The sequence below is a fragment of the Symphalangus syndactylus genome, chromosome 10 (genome assembly GCF_028878055.3).
Source record: "Symphalangus syndactylus isolate Jambi chromosome 10, NHGRI_mSymSyn1-v2.1_pri, whole genome shotgun sequence".
Classification (NCBI taxonomy): domain Eukaryota; kingdom Metazoa; phylum Chordata; class Mammalia; order Primates; family Hylobatidae; genus Symphalangus; species Symphalangus syndactylus.
In genome coordinates, this window is record NC_072432.2 from 99,970,181 (window position 1) to 99,986,863 (window position 16,683).

The window sequence follows — 16,683 nt, forward strand, 5'->3', positions numbered from 1 at the left end:
TTTTTTTTTTTTGATTGATGAATTGTGAGAGGAAGACTTTACCCTGTACATAGCTGTTCTTGTTATTACTATAAACTTACAAAAGGACAAGGTGTTGAAACACTTAAAGTATTAGACTTATGTCCGTGGGGTATCCAGGACACTGCTCCAGGAAGTGTGGATATCAACACAATTAGAGATGGAGCATGAAAACTTTCAACTGTACAGACATGGAAGAAGTTTCAAATTTCACATACTTCTAAAAAGTTCCTGTTTGCTTAGCCCAGTTTTTATCTGGTTGCCTTGTCACCAGTGTTTGTACAGCTCCTGAAACTGTTGAGAAGTAGAGTGATCTGTGGTTTTAACAGATGGCTAACTTGGCAAGTTTCAGCCGTCTCAATTTTATCATCAAGCTGCATAGGTCCTTCCTAGTTTCCTGTGAGCAAGGTCTCAGCCTCTGTGGAAACTGCATGCTTGAATTCATCTCCCTACATAGTCTTAGTGGTTTCCTTGCATAGAAGCAGAATTCAAAAATGAAAACATGTTATTAATTAAATCTCTTGTTCATGGAATTTCAAGCCACATTGTTTATATTTGTGATATACATATTTTATATGCTTGTTACATACAGTATACTTTTTAATTCTATTTTTAACATTTGTTTTTTCCAGTTTTAATGATATAAAATAAGATGCTCCTTCTTTATGCGTGGCTGAAGTTGTTATGAATTTTATGTACTATGACATAAAAGACCCTCAGTTATTAAATGAAAGTTGAATTTTATTTATTCTTATTTATTTATTTATTTTATTTTTTGATGGAGTCTCACTCTGTCACCCAGGCTGGAGTACAGTGGCATGATCTTGGCTCACTACAACCTCTGCCTTCCAGATTCAAGCGATTCTCCTGCCTCAGCCTCCCTAGTAGCTGGGATTACAGGTGTGCGCCACCACGCTCGGCTAATTTTTGTATTTTTAGTAGAGAAGAGGTTTCACCATATTGGCCAGGCTGGTCTTGAACTCCTGACCTCAAGTGATCCGCCCACTTCAGCTTCCCAAAGTACTGGGATTACAGGCGTGAGCCACTGCACCTGACCCTGATTTATTTATTTTTTGAGACATAGTCTCACTCTGTTGCCCAGGCTAGAGAGTGCAGTGGTGTGATCTTGGCTCACTACAGCCTCCAGCTCCCAGGTTCCAGTGATTCTCCTGCCTCAGCCTCCTGAGTCGCTGGGATTACAGGTGCACACCACCGTGTCTGGCTAATTTTTGTATTTTTTTGTATAGGGGGTTTCTACATGTTGGCCAGGCTGATCTTGAACTCCTGGCCTCAACTGATCCACTTGCCTCAGCTTCCCAAAGTGCTGGCATTACAGACATGAGCCATCGCACCCAGCCTAAAGTTGAATTTTAAACATAATGGTTTTGATTTAGTTGGCCATTGTTGATACACCTTGTACTACTTGCATAAGTTTTTTTTTTTTACTTGCATAAGTTTTGATGGCCATAGTTATTATAAAAACAAGTGATTTAGATTTAAATAACAAATAGTATGTCTATATTCACACTTTATTATAAAATAATTCATTCTAGCTATGCTGTTAATGGAAATAGAATATATTGAGATATCATACAAGAGTGATGACAAGAAGTAGATATTATGGTTGAATAGCAAGAACCTCAGTTACTTCTACATAGGTTTTTCTCTAATACTATGAAGTTGGCCAAATGGACTGGTTTAGGTTAGTGATGTCTCAAATTCTACTATATAATGAATTGCAGAATTTTGAGTAGTTTAAGTTTCATATTTATCTTCTTCTTTCTTTTTTTTTTTTTTGAGACAGTTTCTCACTCTCTTACCCAGGCTGGAGTGCTGCAGTGGCTTAATCTTGGCTCACTGCAACCTCCACCTCCAAGATTAAAGCGACTCTTATGCCTCAGCCTCCTGAGTAGCTGGGATTACAGGCAAGTGCCACCATGCCCGGCAAATTTTTGTATTTTTTTTTTTGTAGAGATGGGGTTTCACCATGTTGCCCAGGCTAGTCTCAAACTCCTGACCTCAAGTGATCCAGCTGCCTCAGCCTCCCAAAGTGCTGGGCCACGTTTATCTTCTTAAGTACCCATAGTGCGCACCTGGCCCACATTTATCTTAAGTACCCATAATCTAAGTCTGCTTTTCTCGAATTTGTAAGATTTTGTTTAAGAAAAGGTTTAAAGAAAGTTTGAAAATGATGCTATAACAACTGTTAAAAATAAGTTTATTGTATGTAAAATGCTTTTCATAAGTCAGACACTATTTTTTTTTTTTTTTTTTTTTTTTTTTTTTTTTTTTTTTTTGGGACGGAGTCTCGCTCTTTCACCCAGGCTGGAGTGCAGTGGCGCGATCTCTGCTCACTGCAGGCTCCGCCCCCCAGGGTTCACGCCATTCTCCTGCCTCAGCCTCCCTTGTAGCTGGGACTACAGGCGCCTGCCACCTCGCCCGGCTAATTTTTTGTATTTTTAGTAGAGACGGGGTTTCACCGTGTTAGCCAGGATGGTCTCGATCTCCTGACCTTGTGATCCGCCCGCCTCGGCCTCCCAAAGTGCTGGGATTACAGGCGTGAGCCACTGCGCCTGGCCCTAGTCAGACACTATTTTTACTTCAGCTGGTTATGTGTGTGTATGTTTGTGGGTCTATGTTGGGAGCAGGTGTTATTGATTGATATGATCACATGATATTGTATTACTTTTAGTCAAATGAATTTTTGGTGTGGGGAACTTATTTTTCAGGTTGAAGCACTCAATAAGTTAAAAACTTTAAATAGTTTAATAAAACTGAATGCCGTGAAGTTAAACAGAGCCAAAGGGAAGGAGGCCATGCATACCTGTTTAAAACAGAGTGCTTACCGGGAAGCCCTGTCTGACCTGCAGTCACCCCTGAACCCATGTGTTATCCTCTCGGAACTCTAGTAAGTGACTGTGCTTTGCGCAGTGAATCTCCTATGAATAGCAAGCAGAAAGTCACTGCCTTATGGGAGTAGTAGGGCCAGCTGTCAGCCTCAGGAAGTAGAATATAATTAAGGAAGGAAAATCTTAAAAGTTCTCCAAGGCTATGCTTATATTCAATAGGATGTATGCTTATCAGCTAAACTTACCTGTGGATTTAGTGAAAGTTATTACAAATGAATTTATATTTCAATTATATGTAATTAAATTTATTTTCTATATTATTGATTTTTAAGAGTTGACAATCCTAATAAGCAAAATGTTGCAAACTATAGTAAATTATTTACTGATTGATTTTCCTATTTTAAAATGAAATCTTGTCTTGAGTGAATTTGGCAACTTATTTCTCACTTTCTCATTCCCTACAGAAGTAATAATGGAAAATAATAGTCTGTATTCAGTATACTATCAGTATTCAAATGAATCCCTTGTTAAGAAATCAAGAATGGTCTCAAAATAGTTCTAATTTTAATCCAATGATTTGTACTAATTTTTTATTCACTAAATGTAATAATGTAAAGTTAAGCAAATAAAAGGGAACGAGAGGAGGAATGTTAAGTGGAGAAGGTGAGAAGGGCCAATCTTAGGTTTTGAATCCAGCCTATCTGGCATTAGTATATGCCACCCAAGGCTGTCCTCATGGTTGCTTTTCTACCAAGTGGGACTCCTCTAAGTCTGACTCTTCTGCAGACCTGACAGGAATAGGTGAGGAGTTTTCCCAAGCCTAGTATATAGTGGTAAAATTATAATCATCTGTATCATTACACTGAAGTTGACTAATTTTCCCCACTTGATTTCAGTGTTGAAAAGTGCAAATACATGGATTCCAAAATGAAGCCTTTGTGGCTGGTATACAATAACAAGGTATTTGGTGAGGATTCAGTTGGAGTGATTTTTAAAAATGGTGATGGTAAGTACTGAGATTTTTAACATCAGATTTCTTAGAACTTTTCATTTGTTGCCATTTTGCTTTATCTGAAAGGTGATGTATAGTGTAAGTGTGTAACAGTTTGCAGCCAGGAAGGTAGCTATTAATGGTCATAAAGTCAAATTGAACATGTCCTAAATGCCTTTTTTTCCCTCTTATAAAATTATTTATACCATTCACTTAAATACACTGTCCTAATGAACCTTCTTTTATTTCCCCTTACAAAATACAGAATGTGCCTACTCCTTTGATTAAAAAGCTTATGAAATACAAGTTATTATTTTTACTTTTTTTTTTTTTTGAGACAGAGTCTCACTGTCACCCAGCCTGGAGTGCAATAGCACGATCTTGGCTCACTGCAACCTCCACCTCCCAGGCCCAAGTGATCATCCCACCTCAGCCCTCAGAGTAGCTGTAACTACAGGCACACGCCACCACACCTGGTTCACTGTTTGTATTTTTTGTAAAGATGGGGTTTCACCATGTTGACCAGGCTGGTGTCAAACTCCTGAGCTCAAGTGATTCACCCTCCCAAAGTGCTGGGATTACAGGCATGAGCCACCGTGCCCAGGCAAGGATATTTTCAGTAATATATTCATACATCGTGTTTCAGTGATAGCAGTATTGATTTTGCTGCCATAGTTTTGTATTTTGATGGATGTACGTAACAGACCCAAAATGTGTAAAGGAAATGCCTCTGAAGTAATCACACCAGCCAATAGGCAGTGGTGACTTGTTAGTTATGTGACCACAAACAAGTCACAGAAAACTGATTGGGCTTCAGGTTTTTCATATCCATGAGGATTATAGCATCTGTATGTCAGGGTTATTAAAAGGAATTGAGATAACATAAGCAAATGTGCTTATCAGAATATGTGCTTACAACTTAAAAAGAACTCATAGGGTTTTGCTAAACATTTAATGTCACTTGACCATACAAATGTCATTATGTGGATGTCACTAGTTTCATGTGCTCTCTTCCCTGAAAATACCCTTAGACATGATAATAAATTCAACCATTACAGTTTTGTGACCTCATGATGCAGTTACTTATGTGATTCTTAAGAACTCTCCGTGTAGTGGTAAAAGCAAGCAAGAAGGAAAAAATTAGCCATGTAATTAATGTAATACACATACAGTGTAATACAAACAGTATTACAGCATACAATTAGTATCCCTGAACCCATGTGTTATCCTCTCGGAACTCTAGTAAGTGACTGTGCTTTGCACAGTGAATCTCCTATGAATAGCAAGCAGAAAGTCACTGCCTCATGGGAGAAGTAGGGCCAGCTGTCAGCCTCAGGAAGTAGAATATAATTAAGGAAGGAAAATCTTAAAAGTTCTCTGAGGCTATGCTTATATTCAATAGGATGTAACTTACACATGGTAAACAATTTAAAAAAATCTTTTAATGTCTGAAATAATGTCACAGGGACATGCTATCCAAAGAGTGTAATATTTGTTATAAAATTAGTGAAAATATTATCACAGCATTTGTTAATGTTTTTAGTTAATTCTGAGTTAGTCTTGAATTGATGAGTTACAAGGCATAAAAGGAAAAGCACTTGTAATGAAGCAGTTTGTTTTCCCTTAGATTTACGACAGGATATGTTGACACTCCAAATGTTGCGCTTGATGGATTTACTTTGGAAAGAAGCTGGTTTGGATCTTCGGTGAGATCTAGTCTTTTTTTTTTTTTTTTTTTTGGTCTCATGTTGTAGTCTTCCGACAGCAAAATATCTAGAATTTCTTGTTAATTCCTTCCCTGTTGTTCTTAATTTTAGTTGTTCATAATAATATTTATATAGCACTTTACAATGTACTTTCAAATATGTTGTCTTGCCTAAACTTTTTCAGTTTAAAACTACACATGTGACTGAAATTCCAGAAAGAAGGAATAGGTTTGAACTTTAATAAGGCTTGGACAGACAGCCAGAGTTACATTCCAACCTATGCTTTTGAAAGATGGACTGTGGATCATGGCAATGACAAGGCCAGAGAAAGTCCTGTGCCTTTTTTTACTTAGTCCGGGGACATTCATTTCTCTACCTACCAAGGGAAAAGAGAGGAAAATGTTTAGATGCATTCTCAGGTTTTTAGCTTGCCACCATCAATAGGGGTAGATAGTGAGCAGAAGAGGTTTGTGGTGTGGTGACAGAAAAAAGGAAACATAAAATCAAGCCTCAGACTGGGAATTGTATTCACAATGAAGAGAACAAGGGGTAAATATTTAAAGAGCCCATAGAAGTGAACATAAGGAAAAGATGTGAAAAGGCATTTTATAAAAGGTATAAAAACAAACTAATAGGCATGGTGGCACACATCTGTAATCCCAGCACTTTGGGAGACCAAAGCAGGCAGATCACTTGAGGTCAGGAATTTGAGACCAGCCTGGCCCACATGGTGAAACCCTGTCTCTAAAAATACAAAAGTTAGCCAGGCATGGAGCACATGCCCATACTCCCAGCTACTCTGGTGGCTGAGGCATGAGAATCGCTTAAACCCAGAAAGTGGAGGTTGCAGGGAGCAGAGATTGCACCACTACACTCCAGCCTGGATGACAAAGTAAGACTCTGTCTCAAAAAAAAAAACAAAAACAAAAACAAAAAACTAATATGAAAATTGTCAGTTCCAATTAAGAAGTAGAGATTATAAGAACAACTGGGCCGTGCACGGTGGCTCACTCCTATAATCCTAGCACTTTGGGAGGCCGAGGCAGGTGGATTGCCTGAGGTCAGGAGTTCACGACCAGCCTGGCCAGCATGGTGAAATCCAGCTCTACTAAACATACAAAAAATTAGCAGGATGTGGTGGCAGGAGCCTGTAATCCCAGCTACTCGGGAGGCTGAGGCAGGAGAATCAATCACTTGAACCTGAGAGGTGGAGGTTGTGGTGAGCGAGATCCTGCCACTGCATTCTAGCCTGGGCAACAAGAGTGAAACTTTGTCTCAAAAAATTAAAAAAAAAAAAAAAAAAAAAAAAAAAAAAAAAAAAAAGAACAACTGGATATCCTAGCAAAGATTTTCTTAAATGATAATCCAGTCTAGGGTGCTATTGAAGCAACAAAAATATAGGTATTTTTATATACTATTATAAATTAATATGAACCTTAATGTATGAAGTTTATTTATATTCTTTATATCCAGTATTTCCACAATTTACCTTAAAATTGGAAATGTAGACAGAGATTTATACACAAAGATATAGTCCAGTTCATCAATGTTTTCAAATTTATTACCACATATTTTTTATAACATCCTCTTGTAATTTTAAAATCTGTACTATGCTGTGTCTAATATTTTTCTTCTTCCTTTTTTTTTTTTTTTTTTTTTTTTTTTGAGACAGTCTCGCTCTGTCACCCAGGCTGGAGTGCAGTGGTGCGATCTCGGCTCACTGCAACCTCCGCCTCCTGAGTTCAAGAGATTCTCCTGCCTCAGCCTCGTGAGTAGCCAGGATTACAGGCGCCCACCACCACGCCCGGTTAATTTTTGTATTTTTAGTAGAGATGGGGTTTCGCCATGTTTGTCAGGCTGGTCTCAAACTCCTGACCTTGTGATCTGCCTACCTCGGGCTCCCAAAGTGCTGGAATTACAGGCGTGAGTCACCACCCCTGGTCTTTTCTTCTTTTTATATGCAGTTATTGTTAGTATTATTAGAGATTTGCTTCCTTATTAGTATGGTTTCAACTGGGCTTCTAATTTTGTTGATTTTTTTGTTTGTTTCCTACTTTATCAGTTATTACTTTTTTTTTTTTTACTTTTGTGTTTATTCTGTTCTCATTTTTTAAAATGAACTCTTGGCTGGGGGCAGTGGCTTATGCCTGTAATCCCAGCACTTTGGGAAGCCAAGGCGGATCATTTTTGCTTAGGAGTTTGAGACCAGCCTGGGCAACATGGTGAAACCCTGTCTCTACAAAAATAATAATAATAATAATAATAATAATAAGCCAGGCATGTTGGCATGTGCCTATAGTCCCAGCTACTTGGGAGCTGAGGAGGGAGGATTTCTTGAGCCCAGGAGGTCAAGGCTGCAGTGAGCCAAGATCACGCTACTGCATTTCAGCTTGTGTGACAAAGTGAGACCCTAATCTCAAAAAAGGAAAAAAAAAAAAAGAACTCAACTTTTAAAATGGAAATATTTATGTACTTTCATAATATATCAAACAGTATATAAATTCTAAATATTTCATAATTTCTATTTTTATCTTATTGACTCCTGAACTATTTAAAATTATAGCTGGATACAGTGGCTCTTGCTTGTAATCCTAATATTTTGGAAGGCCAAGGTGAGAGGATCGCTTGAACCTGGGAGTTCAAGACTATCCTGGGCAGCAGAGCAAGACCCTATCTCAGTAAATAAATAGATAAATAAATAAATAAAATTTAATTTCCAAAGGCATACTTCTTTGTTCTTTCTATGATTTCTAATTTTATTGTGTTGTTATTGTATCAAGTATATGTTCAGATCTATATTCTCATTAAACTTCAGTTTTGATTTGTCACTTCGTAGGTATGTTATAACCTCCTATTATAATTGACATTTGTCATTGCCTGCCTGCAATCTTGTCAGTTTTTGTTTATCTTGATCTTATATTTGTTTTTTCTTTTTTTGTTTGTTTGTTTGTTTTTTGAGTCAGAGTCTTACTCTGTCACCCAGGCTAGAGTGCAGTGGCAGGATCTCAGCTCACTGCAATCTCTGCCTCCTGGGTTCAAGCAATTCTTGTACCTCAGCCTCCCGAGTAGCTGGGATTACAGGCACGGGTCACCAGGCTTGGTTAATTTTTATACTTTTAGTAGAGACGAGATTTCACCATGTTGGCCAGGCTGGTCTCGAACTACTGGCCTCAAGCATTGATCTTATATTTGTAAATCTGTACAAGGTTTGGTTTCTTTGAGCCTCTGTGCCCTCCTTTATCATTAAGAAATATGCCTCTTAATCCCTTGTAATTTTGTTTTAGTCTGTTTTGTCCAAAATTGACATTTGTATACCAGCTTTATTTTGGTTAGTATTTACCTTTGTATCTTTTATTTTTAACTTTTATTTCATTTTATATTATATTTGTCTCCTGTAAATAGCATATAGTTGAATTTTTTTGTGAGGATGGATTTACTCCAATATGAATGTATTTTATTAGGAAATTTTAATTGTTTATTGTGATTACTATATACTTATTTATTTCTACTATCTTATTGTATGTTTTATATTCACATCCTTGTTTTTGTCTTTTTTCTCATTTATTTCCTTTTATTGGATTGATAGGGGTTTTAAATTTTCATTTTCCCTTTCTATAAAACACTTTTTAAATTCTTACTTATTAAAAAAATTTTTTTTAGAGATGGAGTCTCACTCTCACCCAGGCTTGAGTGCACTCGCATGATCATAGCTCACTGCTGCCACAAACTCCTGGGTACCAGCAATCCTCTCACCTCAGCCTCTTGAGTAGCTAGGACTACAGGCACATGCCACCATGCCTGGTTCATTTAAAAATTTTTTTGAGAGACAGAGTCTCACTATGTTGCTCTCTCTGGTCTCAAACTCCTGGCCTCAAGCGATCCTCCCACCTCAGTCTCCCAAGTATCTGGGATTACAGACATGTGCCACCATACCCAGCTCTTATATAGAATCTTTATATACTACATTATTTATTTTAGGGAATATTCTTAAGTTTTTAAACTGCATATTTGATTTAACAAATTTTTTTTTTTTTTTTTGAGACGAGAGTTTCCCTCTTGCTGCCCAGGCCAGAGTGCAATGGCACGATCTCGGCTCACTGCAACCTCCACCTCCCCGGTTCAAGCGATTCTCCTGCCTCAGCCTCCCGAGTAGCTGGGATTATAGGCATGTGCCACCATGCCTGGCTAATTTTGTATTTTTAGTAAGATGGGGTTTCTCCATGTTGGTCTGGCTGGTCTTGAACTCCCGACTTCAGGTGATCCGCCCGCCTCGGCCTCCCAAAGTATTGGGATTACAGGCGTGAGCCACCATGCCCAGCCAGATTTAACAAATTCCAAAATTAATCCATAACTTAGCCCTCTTCTTGATCATTATAGGTACTTTAGGATAAATTCTACCACTTATATTTTAACTAATATTTAACAACTCCTTGTATTAGTTGTTACAGTGAACATTTTTACTAGAATTTCTTGTATACAATTTTAAATATTTCTTTATTCACCATTGCTTTTTGTACCATACTCCCTCACTCTGGGTTTTGTCTGAAAATGAATTTATATTACCCTCAATCTTGAGTAAGGCTGGGCATGGTGGCTCACGCCTGTAACCCAGCACTTTGAGAGGCCAAGGTGGGTGGATCACCTGAGATCAGAAGTTCAACACCAGCCTGACCAACATGGTGATACCCCGTCTCTACTAAAAATACAAAATTAGCGAGGCATGGTGGCACATCCCTGTAATCCTAGCTACTCAGGAGGCTGAGGCAGGAGAATCTCTTGAACCCAGGAAGGGGAGGTTGCAGTGAGTGGAGATGGCACCATTGCACACTCCAGCCTGGGCAACAAGAGCGAAACTCCATCTCAAAAAAAAAAAAAAAAAAAAAAATCTTGCATAATAGTTTAGCTGGGTATGGAGTTTTTGTTTATTATTTTTGGGATACAGTATAATTGTCATATCACAATTCACTGGTTTAGAGTGTACATTTCAGTGGTTATGTGCATTTTCTGAGTTGTGCAACCATCACCACAATTAATTTTACATTTTTATCAACCCTTCAAAAACCCTGCACTCTTTAGCTGTTACCCCAACCCCCTCCCTGAAACCACTCCAATTCTAGGCAACCACTAATTAATTGTCTATAGATGTACCTTTTTTGGACATTTTATATAAATGGAAACACAATATGGGGCCTTTGTCACTGGCTTCTTTCTCTAAGCGTAATGGCTTCAAAGTGTATTCATGTTTTAACAGTAACCAGTATTTCATTTCATTGTCAAACAATATTCTTTTGCAAGGATGTGCCATATTTTATTTATCCATACATCAGTTAATGAATATTTTGATTGGTTTCACTATTTTGCTATTACAATAACTGCTATAAAACTCTACATAGATAAATGTACACAGTTAATGCTATAAACATTTGTGTACAACTTTTGAGTAAATCTGTGTTTTAAATTCTTTTGGTAAATACCTAGGATTAAAATTACTGGAACTGATGTTAACTTTATATTCAACTTTTTGAGAAACTATCAAACTGTTTCCCACACAGCTGCATCATTTTACATTCCAACCAGCAATGTACAAAGGTTCCAATTTCTCTTCATTCTCACCAACGCTTGTTATTGTCCATCTTTTTTTATTATAGCCACCCTAGTAGGTTTGAGTTGTTATCTCATTGTGGATTTAATTTGCATTTTCCCAATGACTAATGTTGTTGAGCAGCTTTTCATGTGCTTGTTGGTTATTTGTATACCTTCTTTGGTGAAATGTCTATTTAGATCCTCTGCTCATTTGTAAATTGGGTTATTTGTCTTTTTATTGCTAAGTTATAAGAATTCTTTATATATTTTATATACTAGACCCTTCTTAAATTATTTGCAAATATGTTCTTCTGGTTGTTTGTTCACTTTAATTTTTAAATAGTGTGTGTGGTAGGAATCCAACTTTATTCTTTTCCATTTAGATGTATAGTTGTCTCAGCACCATTTGTTGAAAAGATTATTCTTTCTTCATTGAATTATCTTGGCATCTATGTCAAAAATCAATTGATTGTACATGTGAAGATTTTTTCCTGAACTCTAAGTTCAATTCTATATGTCTGTCCCTATGTATAGTTTTGATTACTGTGACTTAATAATAAGTTTTGAAATCAGGGAGAATGGATCCTCCAACCTTTGTTCTTTCTCTCTTTTCATTTATCTGGGATTGTGTTAATTTTTCCTTTGTTTCTGAATAAGAATTTTGCTACTTGATAGGTTTTCTTTCAGCATGTCTAATATGTCATCCCACTTTCTTCTGGCTTCCCTGGTTTCTAATGAGAAATCAGCTGTTAATCTTATTTAAGATCCTTGTAAGTGATGAGTCAGATCTCTCTTGTTCCTTTCAAGATTCTCTTTATTTTTGGCTCTTGACAGTTCGATTATAATATGCCTACTTCTATTAGAGTTTATTCTACTTTGAATTAATTGAGCATCCTGGACATATATATTATTGTTTTTCATAAAATTTGGGGAGTTTCCAGCCATAATTTTTTCATATGTTTTTTCTGCCTCTCTCTCTCATCTCCTTCTTAAACGCCATTATGCATTTATTGCTATGCTTGATGGTGTTCTACAGGTCTCTAAGGCTCTGTTCTTTTTTCTTCATTATTTTTCTTTTGTTTCTCTGATTAGATAGTTGACCTATCCTCAAGTTTGCCAATTTTTTATTATGCTCAAATCTGCTGTTGTGCCTACCTGGTGAATTTTAAAATTTCAGTTATTGCCCTTTTCAACTCTGGAATTTCTGTTTGATTCATTTAAATAATTTCTATCTATTGATAGTCTTCCTTTGTTGATAAATCATTCTCACAGTTTGTTTTGTTTTGTTTTGTTTTGAGATAGGGTCTTGCTCTGTTGCCCAGGCTAGAGTGCAGTGGCACGGTCTCGGCTCACTGAAACCTCTACCTCCCAGGTTCAAGTGATTCTCCACCTCAGCCTCCCAAGTAGCTGGGACAATGACAAGCGGCCACTACAACTCCTGGCTAATTTTTGTACTTTCAGTAGAGACAGGGTTTCATCATGTTGGCCAGGCTGGTCTCGAACTCCTGACCTCAGGTGATCCACCTGCCTCAGCCTCCCAAAGTGCTGGGATTACAGGTGTGAGCCACCGCCCCCAACCTTATAGTTCTTTAGACATGGTTTCCTTTAGTTCTTTGAACATGTTTAAAATAGGGATTTTTAAATCTTTGTGTAATAAGTTCAAATTTTGAGTTTCCCGAAGGACAGTTTCATTGTATGCATTTTTCCTGTATATGTGCCATGCTTTTTTGTTTCTTTGTATGTCACATACTTTTTGCCAAAAACTGTTCACTTTAAATAATTTTACAACTCTGAAACTCAGATTCCTTCTCCCTTCAGGATTTGTTGTTGTGGCTGTTTGTTTATTTTAGTGGCTTTTTTGAACTAATTATGTAAAGTTTATATTTTTTGTCATATGTGGTCACTGATGTCTTTACTTAGTTTATTGGTCAGCTAATGGTTGACCTGATTTTCTTAAATGCCTGGAATCCACCCCTCTTCCAGTCTGCTGAGGCACTTAATGTGCATGGTGGGTCATGCCTTCAACAGTCAGCCTGGTAGTTCAGAACTGTGCCTTAGCCCTAACTTTCTGCTTTCACCAAGCCCCAAAGTTAGCCATAGTTGAGAGCCAGGACCTTGTAAACTCTTTCCTCTGCATGTACACAGACCTGGGAATCCACAATAGTATCCATGCACATGGCCTTCTAGATTCCTACCAGTAATTTTGGAGCTTTTCAATGCACCATATGGACATATAATTACCTATCTTTTCCTTTTAAGCTTTCAGTTAGCTTGTTGGTTCCCCCAACTGTTATTTACCCCCAGGACAGCTACAATGTTAAACAGATGCCTCTGAGTATTTTTGAGAAACTCCCCAGGAAAAAGGCAGTTCATGCTAGGTGAGGTCTGAGTCAGGTCAAATAAACATAGTATTATAAATGGGATCTTCCTGGAAACTACCAAAGAGGCCAAAGAATGACATTTCTGTGGGAATCAGCCTGTGAAGGAGCTCCAACTTCATTTTTCTTTCCTCTAGTGGCTGTCAGACATGCATTCACCATGATTGTGGGCTGTTTGTTGTCAAGGCTACCACATAACTGGGAAGGGGGTTGGGACTAGGCCATGATAAAACAAAACAGATTCAAGTTGGGGTGTGTGTGTGTGTGTGTGTGTGTGTGTGTATGTGTTTTAAATAAACACTTACTGGATTGCTGCAAGCCTTTGTTTTATTTTCAGAACTCTAAAATAGTTGATTTCGACAATTTTTGTCAGTATTCTTGTTGCTTTTATGGAAAAGTAGATATTCAGAGTTTGATATCATTTGGCTGTAGAAGTTTGAAATCCAAATTGACTGCTTCCTCAGAAGGCTTGAGGATATTATTCATTTATCTTCTAGTCTAGGTTTTTAAAAAGTCTGTTCTCAGTCTAGTTATTGGTTCTTTGTAAGTAATGTCTTTTTTACACCTTAGTGCATCAAAAAGTTTCTGTTTGCCGTTAGTGTCTGCAGTACAATCTGTGCGTGTGTATTTCTTTTTATTTCTTTTTTTATCACCATTTTCATTGTGCCTTTTCAAAGAAGTCACATCTTTTAGTTTCTAAAAACTTTGAACGCTCCCTTCAGTATTGCAGTTCTCCCACTGTCATTGTCTTTTTCTGCAGCTCTAGTAGATTTATGTTAAACTTTCCTGTTCTCTCCTTTATGTCTCTTAACCTTCCATATTTTCTATCTTTTCATATCTTATTGTTATAACAGTTTTACTCAAGTCTCTGTGTGCTCTGGCGTTGAGACTAGGCTGAGTCTTTTCATATCTTTATGTGACTTTTCTTAGTAATTTCTTATTCTTTTCCAGTTCATTAATTATCTCTGCAACAATGTTTGCTCTCCTGTATTGTATTTTTTTTCTGCTTAGACTTCTGTTCTTTTTCATCTCTTTCTCTCTGTCTTTTTTTTTTTTTAACGGAGTCTCGTTCTGTCACCCAGGCTGGAGTGCAGTGGCACGATCTTGGCTAATTGCAATCTCTACTTCCCGGATTCAAGCGATTCTCCTGCCTCAGCCTCCCCAGTAGCTGAGATTACAGGAACCCGCCACCACGCCCGGCTAATTTTGTATTTTTAGTAGAGGCAGGGTTTCACCATGTTGGCCAGGCTGGTCTCTTAACTGTTGACCTCAGGTGATCCACCTGGCTCCGTCTCCCAGGTCAAAGTGCTGGGATTATAGGCATGAGCCACCACGCCCAGCCTAAAGTCTCTTTCAGATTGTTCTTTTTTAGTTCTTGGGATATTACTTTTTCATTTATCTGCGTGACTTTATTCATTTCCTTATATAGTTAATAATACTCAGTTTTGAATTCATTATTGATGGATATCATGTTTTCTATAAAGGTCCTTTGCTCCCTGGGTTGTGAATAGATCTCTAAAAATGAGTTTGTATTTTGTTTGAGCTGTTGCCAAAGGCCTGTACACACGATCAACCAGTTTTTATGTTAACTCCCTGCCTTCAGACCATCACACCTCATAGATAGTTTATATTTAGATCTCATAAGAGAGTGTGGGAAGGCTTGAATTTTTGCACTTACGTGAAACTTTTTTTTCTTGCCCACCCAGTTTCTGGGGTAGATGGGAAACTTAAATGCCACATCATCTGATCAATGAACAGATATTTCGAGTTCCAGTCCTCCCAGACCTCAGCTTTGTGTAGTGTGGGATATGATGAGGTTCCTCTTCAAATAATCTGATCAATCTTTTATTCGTTAATTTATAGAACCCCCCCACTTTTTTTCTCCTTTTTTTCCTTTTTTCCTTTTTGCCTTTGTTAGATGCCCAGGTGCACCACAGTACCAAGCGTTATCAGTACCAGCTCACATTCCTTTCCTTATTTAGAAAGAGGACTAACTTTCTTAGCTCATTACAGACACCCCTTACCCTTCCTCTCCACTTTTTCTTAACATGCCCACCCTATCTAGAAAATTCAAATGTTTAGCCAACCGGGAGTAGTTTAGATTGTACGACCCGACCCCAGCCAATGGGGAAAGAATGCAGGGGCAGGACTTGCGTCAGGAATAAAGGCTCTTGTGCCCCTTTGTTCAGGTGTGCTTTCATGGCAACTGGCCAAGGAGGCACCCCTCTGCGCAGAAGTAAAATTGCTTTGCTAAGAATCCTTTGTTCGAATGTTCAGTTTCCTTAGGATTTTGAGTGTTATTCTTAACAGTTCTTTGTCGGGTCCAGATCCTACCTCATGGGCCTAAGTCCGTGACTGTTTTTGGTGGGCATTGAAATGTCAGCCAAGTCTAACTTCCTGAGCCACTGCTGTGAGAAATCTCTATTTTTGGAACCTAGAGGTCTCTTTTTCTTTCTTTTTTAACCACACCTATTTATAAAACCTTTGGACTTTATCATTTTTTTAATGTGATTTAGTATCTACAACTACTTAGTCTACAAGGTTGCTGGAATGGTTAGACTTGTGATCGACTTTGTTCCTGCGAGATTATAATATCTCCTGATTAATTTCTTAAGTTTCAGTTATATTCTGTTGATTATGAAACATATGTGTATATATATTTTTAAAACTTGCAACCCTTGCTGTTTATTAACTGAACCAGGCATTGTATTAAGTTCTTCTCTTAAGTAATATATAGGCTTACAACTCTATGGGGCTATGTTATTTCTTTTTAACACATTAAAAATTAAAGTGCTAGAGATTTTAAACAAACGTTACAGAAATATTAAATGGCAGAGCTAAATTCAAATCCAGGACTGTCAGACTCTAAATTAATGTCTGCTTATTATTTTACCAGTCTGGCTAAGTGAGAAAACAATTGTGGTAAGACATGTTTAGTACTACTCTTTGTTTATCAAAGTATAATGGTGCCTAAAATACCTAAATTTCCTTTTTTTTTTAAAGAAATAATTTTTTATTTTTAGGTTTTTCCAAGTTACACTTTCCAGTAGTGTAAAGGTAGAAAAAGCAATTTGGGATTGTAGATGTGATTAGAATAAAGAAAAGAGATCATAATTCATCTAAAAAGGACACTGTGGCTACCACAGATGACAGATTTT

The 16,683-nt window shown here is 37.5% G+C and overlaps 1 protein-coding gene across 3 annotated transcripts in view; it reads left to right on the top strand.

Moving 5' to 3' along the window:
* The window catches only part of PIK3CB (phosphatidylinositol-4,5-bisphosphate 3-kinase catalytic subunit beta), a 187,817-nt gene that overhangs the window by 155,063 nt on the left and 16,071 nt on the right, over positions 1–16,683 (top strand). For all 3 annotated transcript variants that reach the window (XM_055295261.2, XM_063610702.1, XM_055295262.2), the window contains 3 exons: positions 2,748–2,926; positions 3,764–3,873; positions 5,486–5,564. In XM_055295261.2, coding sequence (XP_055151236.1) covers positions 2,748–2,926; positions 3,764–3,873; positions 5,486–5,564 — 368 coding nt within the window. The remainder of the gene's footprint in view (positions 1–2,747; positions 2,927–3,763; positions 3,874–5,485; positions 5,565–16,683) is intronic.